Source organism: Pyxicephalus adspersus, chromosome 1 (genome assembly GCF_032062135.1).
Source record: "Pyxicephalus adspersus chromosome 1, UCB_Pads_2.0, whole genome shotgun sequence".
Lineage (NCBI taxonomy): Eukaryota > Metazoa > Chordata > Amphibia > Anura > Pyxicephalidae > Pyxicephalus > Pyxicephalus adspersus.
Window position 1 is genome coordinate 32,282,419 of NC_092858.1, and position 10,417 is coordinate 32,292,835.

At 35.8% G+C, this 10,417-nt stretch overlaps 1 protein-coding gene across 1 annotated transcript; it reads right to left on the reverse strand.

Moving 5' to 3' along the window:
- Nucleotides 1-722: 722 nt before the first annotated feature.
- Nucleotides 723-5,843, reverse strand: LOC140321733 (keratin, type II cytoskeletal cochleal-like). Its single transcript, XM_072398524.1, has 9 exons — nucleotides 5,260-5,843; nucleotides 4,527-4,735; nucleotides 3,465-3,525; nucleotides 3,251-3,346; nucleotides 2,992-3,156; nucleotides 2,767-2,892; nucleotides 2,124-2,344; nucleotides 1,294-1,322; nucleotides 723-1,199 (listed from the first exon to the last, which is right to left on the reverse strand). The coding sequence occupies exons 1-9, from the start codon at nucleotides 5,668-5,670 to the stop codon at nucleotides 1,090-1,092; spliced, it is 1,428 nt and encodes a 475-aa protein (XP_072254625.1). The 5' UTR covers nucleotides 5,671-5,843; the 3' UTR covers nucleotides 723-1,089.
- Nucleotides 5,844-10,417: the final 4,574 nt, after the last annotated feature.

Consider the following 10,417-nt stretch of genomic DNA (forward strand, 5'->3'; position numbering starts at 1 on the left):
AGATCCCTTAAAAAAGCCAGACGTGTGCTTCAGGAAATAATTACCAAACACCAGTACTGTAATGTAAGAGGACAGGGAGTAAATTACATGTTCCCCTTACCTGGAAGAAATTTGTTATTTACGTCTATTACTTAAAAAAATTAAGTAGGTACCAATGCACAAAATTTCATTTGGGGGGAGTGTAAAATGACTCCTTGAATTGGACTGTTTACAAAGTTGTTGCTGTTGCTCATTCTTTGTTTCCTTAGAGGTGGATTCCTGGCATCTAGGATTAGGTACTTTGTGATTTTGGTGAGCAGCTTGAACAAAGTTAAAAAGCTTAATGATCTTGTTGCCATTTACTTTGAAATGATTACTCCCTGAAGCTGCAGCACCTCCTGGTGTTTTGACCTTATATTGGTGGTCAGTATTGGTGGAAGATCAATAGGCCAAAGAACCCAAAGCAACTTTTTGGATAAACTTTGAATTCCACAAACTCTTGTTTAAAAGGCTTTTCTGAGTGATTTATTTTTTTTTTGCAGCTACCTGTTTCAAAGTACCTAGAACATTTTCTAGTGCAAGAACTATTTATAGTTGCGTACAAATGAAAATACCTTTAAATTCTACCTAACATAATAAACCTTACAATATTATTTCCCCGCCTGTCTATGGCCTTCGTATTCCAGCTTCCTTAGTACCAATAAAATGTTTTTTAATCAGAAAAAAATTCAACAAAGCACAAATCTTTTAACAGCAGTTTATTAGGAAACAAGAAAAAGTAACAATTTCAGGGCCTGTCTGGCTTTCAAGGGCCTTTCAATTTGTATTTGACATCACTTTCCAAGATTATAAATTAAGATCATTGGAATACATTAACAGGTATATTTGACCTTCAAATCTGCATTTCAAGCAACTTAGACAATGCAAAAGCCCAGTAGAACTTCCCTTCACTGTATTTATAGCAATGCAAGCACAAAGCTTCTAAATATGAGTGAACATGGCAACAGCAAAAAAGCAGGACAGCAGAATATAATAAAAGAATAGCGGGAATAAATGCATTGTTGATAGAAAATATGCTATATCTTTATTTCCTCTGTGTTAGTGGTGCTTTTAGTGGTGTTTGCTTGTGCAATTATTGAATCCGCTTTTACCATGATGATGTCCTCCATGGGACATTCCTCCTGAATGGTGTTTTCCCCCATGGCTGGAGTGCAAGATTGCTATACAAAATAAAAAAAGAAAATAAAGGCAATGTTCCCTGGAAATATACCTACACAGATTAAAGATCTACTAAAAATTAGTTTTTTTACTTACAGATGTTCACATTGTCACCACAGGACAATCTGAAATAAAATATCAAAATTATTATTGGAGTATAAAAAGCAATGTATTTTTACTTTTTTACATGTTTTTTTTAAAAAAACAGGTTTACATACGTATTGTGTAAATGGAACCCTTGTAAGTATTTATTAACTCAAAAATGAATCAATCCAAAATAGCTTTGTCTTCTTTTCTCCCTAAAAGTTTGTCAAGACACATATAAGGTCAGCCTTTACTTCCTGTTGGCCCATACATGATACATTCATGGAAATCCTGATTTAGTCTTTGTGATTTAGTTTATTGATTTCAATTTACATTTGTTCCTAAATAATAATCTCCTGGGGAGAGGAGAATAAAGTAATGCTTTTGCCTGCAGTAGACTGCATCATTCCTATATTATTCTTTTCTCAGCCTGGGATCAGCCACTAGAATGATGCTTAGTTTTAGACTTTTTAAAAAAAAGGAATTTTTTTTTTTTAGTTTTAATAGTATTATCTCTCATCCAAATTGCACTGGACTGCACACATATCACTACTTATTTTCCATACACACCACGAGATTGGAGAAAACCACTTAACATGGGTAAAACATACAAACTCCTTGCAGATAATATCCTGGCTGATATCTAAACCTGAGATCTGAGATCTAAACCATGGACAGTTTTAATGATAACGGATACAGATGAAAAATTTTCATGTTTGAATATACTGTATATATTTTGCTGGTTGCTCAGCCACTTGCTGGTTACCTTAACATACTTCCATTAAATATGAAAGCATACACTGTATAATTTATCTGCCGTGGCAGAGTAATATGGTACTCACCTCTGCTCCTCTCCTTCCAGCATCTTCTTATAAGTGGCAATCTCAATATCCAGAGCCAGTTTGACATTCATCAGTTCCTGGTATTCTCTCAATTGGCGAGCCATATCCTGCTTGGCCTTCTGTAGAGCAGCCTCCAGCTCGGCCAGCTTATTCTTGGCATCCCTGATGGCTGCTTCACCACGTTCCTCAGCCTGATTAATAGCAGCTTCAAGAGCAGCACGCTAAGAAAATAGAAGAATAGGGCATCGATTATGCTTTAGTTTTATATCAATGTACCAGCTACATCTCCATAAAAATAGTAAAATAATTAATATATAAGTGTCTGAATGTTATTATCTTATTATCTGTTGCCTAATCTACATCTCACTGGATTTTGAGGTTTGCACAGTGTGCCAGGCATATATGAACCCAAAGAATAAATTAGGGTAAACAGTTTATATACAAATCAAATGTATTTAAAATATGTATAGTATATAATTTAAGTGTGTTAAAAAATATAGCATACCTTATTAAATGTGCTGCCCTATTAGTATTTATTTTATTAGTATGAATAAATTCCTTAGGAATTCTATGACCACTCCAATATCTCTAAACAAGCATATTATTTTTTTATCACTCTCCCATTTAAAAGAGTATATTTTACCTGAGATTTAGCACATTCAATTTCTCCCTTAAGCTTTTGAATTGCTCGGTTGAGCTCAGTAATCTCATTTTTACTGTTCTGCAGATCATTTCCATTTCTGCCAGCTGCCATTCGCAGGTCATCAAACTAAAAAAAAAGGATCACAGCATGTTATCTCATTCTCAACATTGATATTCATAAAAGCTTATTGTGCATCTTCCAACATTAGAGTATTGTTAGAATTACCCTTGACTGGTACATAGCTTCAGCCTCAGCCCTGCTTCTGTTAGCGATCTCCTCATACTGAGCTCTGACCTCAGCAACAATGCAGTCCAGGTCCAGGTTTCTGCTGTTGTCCATAGACACAACCACTGAAGTGTCTGAAATCTGAGCATGGAGCTGACTAATTTCCTGTGGAATCAGGATTAAAGATTAATATTAATTAATATTAAAAAATTAATCAATATTAAAGAATATTTCTTAAACAATGGATTATGGATTTTACCGCATCATACAGAGTCCTCAGGAAGTTAATTTCATCAGTCAGAGCATCAGCCTTTGCTTGTAGTTCAGCTTTGTTCATAAATGCAGTATCAACATCCTACAATTAAAATCAGATGGTTTTGGCAACAAATAAATAATTATATGAAATATATTGTTTTGCAAAAACATGAAACATGGTTGTGTTGCATAAATGCAATACAAGATGAAGTTATTACCTTCTTCAGCAGGACAAATTCATTTTCTGCAGAAGTGCGCCTGTTCATTTCTTCTTCATATCTGACAACAAAACAAACTATGACTTAAATCTGTGTAAGCAAGTATTTCGGATTTGTGGATCACAGCAAATTAACCAGTTCATTGTTAGCATATAATGTACTAAGGAAAAACATAGTAGACACTAATATTATTAATAATAAACAGGATTTATATAGCCCCAACATATTACACAGCGCTGTACATTAAATAGGGATTGCAAATGACAGACTTATACAGACAGTGACACAGGAGGAGAGGACCCTCCCCTGAAGAGCTTACAATCTAGTAGGTGGGGGAATATGATAAAATATTAATAACAGATAACAATTTGTGCATTTCTAGACTGTATAAACTCCTGACAGGCAGTAATAGGAGATATCTCCAATCGAGAATCTGGCAATAAGAATCTGACTGATGCTCCAATACAGTTGTGATTTTTATATCCACAGCTCACAGTATATAAGCGTGTTGGCCACAAGGAAGAATATCACCCTTACAAAGAGTGTCAAAACTGATCTGTCACAAATTGCTCATTGCTCAAGGAACCCTTAGCAATCACTGAATGAACCATGGCTGGGGAAGACTGCAATAACTCGTCCCTGTTCTTTAAAAAACAGAAACAAATGCTTACCTGTGTATTGTTAGCATTTAAAATGTTAGCATTTTAGGGGTAGTAAAGCTGCAATCTGTATGAACATTCAAGATTTGGTTCAGATTTAAAAGACCAAACTCTGAACTCATTAACAAAATTTAGCTCTTTCAGTACCCCCTGTGTACAGTTGTTCACCACCACCACCACTACTAATTCCAGTAAACAATGGGCTATATGGCTGTTGTAGAGTAAAACAATAGTAAGCATTTTTATTGGCTGGTAATGTCAGGAAGTTGGATCCCCATTATCCTCCTCCCTGATATCACCAGCCAATTAGAACAATGCTTTTAAAAATATGTCTGCATTAAAATACTGGAGAGTATATTCAATGGTTTTTATTTTTAACCAAAATTAACAAAAAGTGACTTACTTTCTCTTAAAATCTTCCATCATGTCTTCCATGCTGTTCCGTTCTGCCTCTAGCCGAGCACTCTCACATTTCATACTCTCCAGCTGTCTCCTGAGGCTGCCGATAAAAGCCTCAAACATGGGTTCAATCTCACACCTGGCTGTTTTTTGCTCTTGTAGCAATGCCCACTTGGTCTCAAGCATCTTGTTCTGCTGCTCCAGAAACCTTACCTGTAAGAAGAAAGTACAATAAGTTTATAATATTGCATACCTAAAAATACTAATAATATGGTGGGTCTCCTGAATGTAATTATATATCTTGGTATGCTTGTATTCCTAAAACGGACAGCTATATTCATAGATGTCTGGTATATTCAATAGATTATACCAAGGGTACCCAACCTACGGCCTGTGCTGTGCCATTTCTATAGGTGTTATTTTTTAGCTCAGTTGAGTTCTGTATAGCTTAGAATGCTACAAACTATTATTTAGTAAATCACTTATGTTGCCATAAAAAACAGTTATTTCTCTTTTTTTCTGTATACATGTTAAAGTGATAAAACAAGTACAATTCCGTTTCATTTAGAAGAAAGCATTAGCTGCCCATGTTTCTTATAAAAACGTATCCACGTAGCAAACATAGGACATTGTTTTATCTACCATGTAAAAAGTTTTTTTTAAACATTTTTCTGTGATCCATGGAGCACCAGAAAAATGAATGATCATATGTGCTGTCATTTATTGAAAGCTCTCACCTTGTCAATGAAAGTAGCAAACTTGTTGTTGAGACCTTTGATTTGATTCTTCTCCTCAGTTCTCACTCTTTGGATGCTTGGGTCTATCTCCAGGTTGAGAGGAGCCAGAAGACCTTGATTGACAGTAACTTGGGTGATGCCTCCAGAACCATATGATGCTCCAAATCCATTACCAAATCCATGTCCATGCCCAGCTTTACCTAAATGAAAGCTTCCTATTGACATCTTGGGTCCCTTTGATCCAATATTATGGGCACTCTTGCTGCTGAAACAATGGTGGCTCTTGTGGCTGTATTCAGAATGTTTAGGAGAGTGTGAGAAGAAACTGTGTGAGCCAGAAGGTTTGGATAAAGCAATGCATGAGCTGAAGTGTGTGTTTCCAGAGGTAGCCCGGCAAGAGTGATGAGACATGATGGATTCTTTTGGTCACTAAGCTGATCTGCACAGGATATGTTGAGTAAAAGGCTTGCTGATCCAGAGATCTTTCTTACAGCTTTTATACCTGAACAGATTGTTAGGAGTCATGTAAAAAATTATGACTTCATGAGTTTTGTTTTGTAGCATCATCTCTTTAATTTTATAGAAGGCTGACTAGCAACACGCCTGCATTGTCAAAGCTATATTGTGAATATTATTAGCTGTTCCTACTGTAATGTAACATTGACTTTGCTAGTTTTAGACTTCCAACTATAAAAAAAGAAAGGCAAACTAAACATTGATTAACCATTTTATAATTGGTATTATTATTATCATTGTGATCATATTGCTACATCAGTTGATCCAATGCCATGATTTGGTATTGCAACAAATGCTCGTGCCACAATCGCCGCTACTGTTAACTTATCTTGACCCAATCATGTGCAAAGAAATTTTCACTTGCTTAGATGGTTGAAGTTATTGCTTTACCTCATTCACAAACCTCCGTTTTATCCTCTGAAAATTCACTTTTGTCAAGTGAAAAGTCTATGAGTAATGTCATTGCTCTCCCCTATGTTTGACGCCAGACAGTTCTTGTGATTTCAATACCTGCTGTGACAGAGAAAAGATCTGTAAGGGGATGTTGGCAAGGGGTAAGGGGGCCAATTTTCTAAGACCCTGTCACTTTTCTCTGAATGTGTCATTTTTAGTAGGGAAACTTAAATCACTCCATTCACTCTAGTTCTCTAATTCAAAAGCATAGTGTGCTATAACAATGTAAAGTCTGTACTTATATTCAAGTGGGTAGATAATCTAAAATCTGTTTTTAATATATAGAATGTTTAAAAGTGTACAAAAGTAGTAAAAACAGATTTATATATTGTAATTTGTAGGTTAAAGTGTATAGCTAACATAAAAACAATGTTGAGTTATTAAACACAGACAGTTCTGATAATTTAGTTTTGGAAAGGCTTATTGTAATGCAACATGGGACGTTCCTTGGTATGTTGGATTTGATTTTATTCCAAGTTACTACCACCTGCCATTTATAAGGGAGATTTTTTGTCTATGTTTGTATTATTTATGCTTTTTTTTTGGCATTATGCAACAGAACGATACAAACCTTAAAGCCCTTCACATCAAGCACACTATCTATGTCTGTGCTATAGCAAAGACCCAAAGTACTAGTGGAATAAAACTGTATATGATGTGTTAATGAACCAGTATGTTTTGTTTATTATTACAGTCCTATGGTTAGTTTAACTGCTGACTAACAGGATATAAAAGTGTATGTTTGCTTTAGTCAATGGCAATATGTATTTATGATGTTTGTCTGCTTTGTTATGCATATTTAAATGGTTTATGTCAGCTTTGCCTTTGGCTGGTGTGTCATTAACTAATAATAATGAGACTTTAAAAACAATGACAAATATCATGCCTCGTCAATTAAAAAAACAACAAAACGTATCAAGTGATTAGAAAATTAGGATTTTATCTCACGTCATGAGATAAAGACTTTCCTTGCACGGAAAAAAAATATGAAGAGCAGTCCTGTTGTTCCAATTGTACATCCTTGATGAAAAAGAAATGTATTTCTGTTGGATTATGTTTGATTTCTCTATTTCATACTCTTCTGCTTCCTATTAACCAACCTATTGTGTCTCTAAATCTTATAAAATATTAGGGGCATTTGAAATATATGATTCTGATAGTGAAGGTAAACCTGAATCACCTTCATCACCTGCATCAGAATACATGGCTTCATTATGTACAGTAAGGGTTAGTTCTTATGGGCAGTGATAGACCGCATGCATTAGAATTGAACAGGGGCATTTGAAGGCCACTCCAATGGCCATTCATTTTTAAATGAACTTTGCAAGATAGTTACTTCTTGGCTGGCAGAGTGTCAGCCACATGGAATCCTCCAGGGAACCACTGTATGCTCTAGTCAAGTAAGTAAGTGTAGTAGGGTAAGCAAAGAAAGTTATTATTGAAGGCCACACCGGATTGTTTTTTAATAATTTAATCACTTTTTATTATTTTTTTTCTCATTCATGTTTTTATTTAATTGGACTCCTAATTTAGAATGATAGAGGATTTTACATTTTCTTACATATATAGTATATTAGGATTCATGCCAGTGGGTGTTCTAGTCAAATGCTGTGATTAGAGGGAAACCACTATTTACCTTGTTTTGCCTGCATTTAAATCATCAAAAAAAAAAAAAAAAACACAGTTTAACGAAAAGAGAGTCAAACACAGCTTCTAAATTGCTTTATGTAATGCTTAAAAATGTCAATGGGATTTTGCTGACCTACATCTGAGATGCACAACAATCTACGTTGTGCATCTCATAAGCTCTAAAGGATACAGAATTAAAACTGGTTGACTTTAAATGGTTGATTTCATTGTTTTTATAATGTAGATGTTTGGTAAATTTGTGGTTAACGAAATGGTTGCTCATGGTCAGCATATATAGAAATAATTGGTACATATACTATGAAGAACATGGATTAGGACTAAATAGGGGTGGCTGACATAAAGTTGATGGAGGATTTTCTAACTAGTTGACTGCAATTAGCAATTTGTGCCTCTCAGGTCAGTTAAAGTGGTACTTTAAGAACTTTTTGGCTATCTCTAGGGGTGACATTCTGAACACTTACCAGCAATGTAAAAGGCATTCTTCCCCCTGACCACCACACTAAGCTGTGAGCTGTGGATATAGTAATATATATCCAGTAAACTGCTATAGTAATTATAGCAGGGGTTCTCTAAGACCTGAAAGCTATTGCAAGGGTGTTCAAAAGGTTAAGAAATACTGACCTAGAGGATGTTAACCCAAGAGAGACAATGGTTGTGAGCTAACAAAAATACAGGTGAGTCTGTCAATGTAACCAGGTATTTATCCTGTATCACAAAAGCAATTCACCAAGATATTAGTCAGCTCTAGCAGTAATTATTGAATTATTTAAATGTTGTAATATGTGAGCAGACATCGAATGTGTTTTTAATATCTATGGCTAATATATTTCTGATACTCGAAAAACATCAGTGCTTAACACATGCATGTGTATCCATGTCTCTATAGTCATTTTTCTTCTGTCCTATGTAATACCAACTCTTCACACTTTCCCATTTTCTCTTTCTTTCATTCATGCTTACTCATTTGCCATCTATAGCCATATTATTATATGATAGTTGTGTCATTTTTAATCTGTTTTATTAAAGATGAAGAATTGTCCATATAAAAGATTGGATGGATGACTGTATTTTTTCTGGACTGCTTTTGGGAGTTCAGATGAAGCAGTAATTTTGAGTAAGAAAAGAATGGCAACATTACAATCTAATTCTTGCATAACAAAGATGCATCCATCTTTTTCTTAAAGCAATCTATGGAATGTGCTAAAACTACTTCCTGAGTGAGCCTATTTTACATTTTCACAGACCTTACAATGAATTATCAATTCCTTATCTGAAGATTAAATGTCTTTTCTTCCCCTTGTCCTTTGTAATGACTTTGAAGTGAAGTGAATATTTGCAAAGAGAGTTCTCTATATGGACCATAGGAATGAGCAAGCGAAATTTTAAAATTTGATCTCGCGGCAAATGAGGCCGCGCTCACTTACCGAACATGTAAGCGAGAATGGCCTGTGTAAATTGGAACGTCGAGATCAAATTTTTTGGGACCTGCAAGAGCAGGGTCTGCTCCTCTGATTGCTTTTGCAACCCTGTAGTATGAGAATCTCTATCCAAGAACACAGAGTCCTGCGGCTGTGCTCATCATGAATGAATGCAGCCGTGGGAATCATCCTGTTATGATTACCACGGCTGCATTAATTGATGAGCGCAGCTGCGGGACTCACACTGACAGTGTGAGTACCGCGGCTCATCAAGGAATGCAGCCATGGGAATCATCACAGGATAATGCATTCATTTATGATGAGCACAGCCGCGGGACTCACAACGGGACTCACTAACAGGAGGAGTACCGCGGCTGAAATGCAGCCCTGAGAATCCTCCTCTGCGCGCCCTCATTTAACTTCTAGTGCCCGGGGATCGCGCACAGGAGGATTCCCACGGCTACAGTACTCCTCCTGTAATGATTTCCTTGATTTTCCAGTAGACCCATCAGAAGTTCGAGGAAATTTTCCCTAATGGACCATTTATATATTTATACAGGGTGATCATTTACCCCCTTAAATGTCTCTTCTAAAAGGAGAATATATTCAGTTCAGCTAATCTCTCCTCATAGCTGAGCTCCTCCATTCCTTTTATCAGTTTAGTTGCCTTTCTCTGCACTCTCTCCAATTTACAATGTCTTTTTTGTGAACTGGTGCCCAAAACTGGACTGCATATTCCAGATGTGGTCTGACCAATGCTTTGTACAGGGGCAGGTTTATGTCTCCATCTCTGCAGTCTATTCCTCTTTTATTACAAGAAAGTACTTTGCTTGATTTAGATATTGCAGCTTGGCATTGCATGCTATTAATAATAATTAATAAATAATATTTCTATGATCTACCAAAACCCCCAGATTCTTTCCTATTGTTGACCCCCCTAAATTTATTCTTCCTAGATAGTTTAAAGCAGGCATGTTGTTAGCCCCCAAGTGCATAATTTTACGTTTATTAATATGAAATATCATCTATATGATTTATATTTCATTTTAAACAGTAATGGTCCCTACAGTGAACCCTGGGGTACACCACTAATAACCTTAGACTATTCAGAGTATAAACCA

Coding starts and splice junctions, on each gene's coding strand:
- LOC140321733 (XM_072398524.1), bottom strand. CDS start 5,670: ATGTCTCATCACTCTTGCCGGGCTACCTCTGGAAACACACACTTCAGC. Junction 3,157..3,250: donor TGAGGACTCTGTATGATGCG/GTAAAATCCATA, acceptor CTGATTCCACAG/GAAATTAGTCAGCTCCATGC. Junction 1,323..2,123: donor CTGGAAGGAGAGGAGCAGAG/GTGAGTACCATA, acceptor ATTTTATTTCAG/ATTGTCCTGTGGTGACAATG.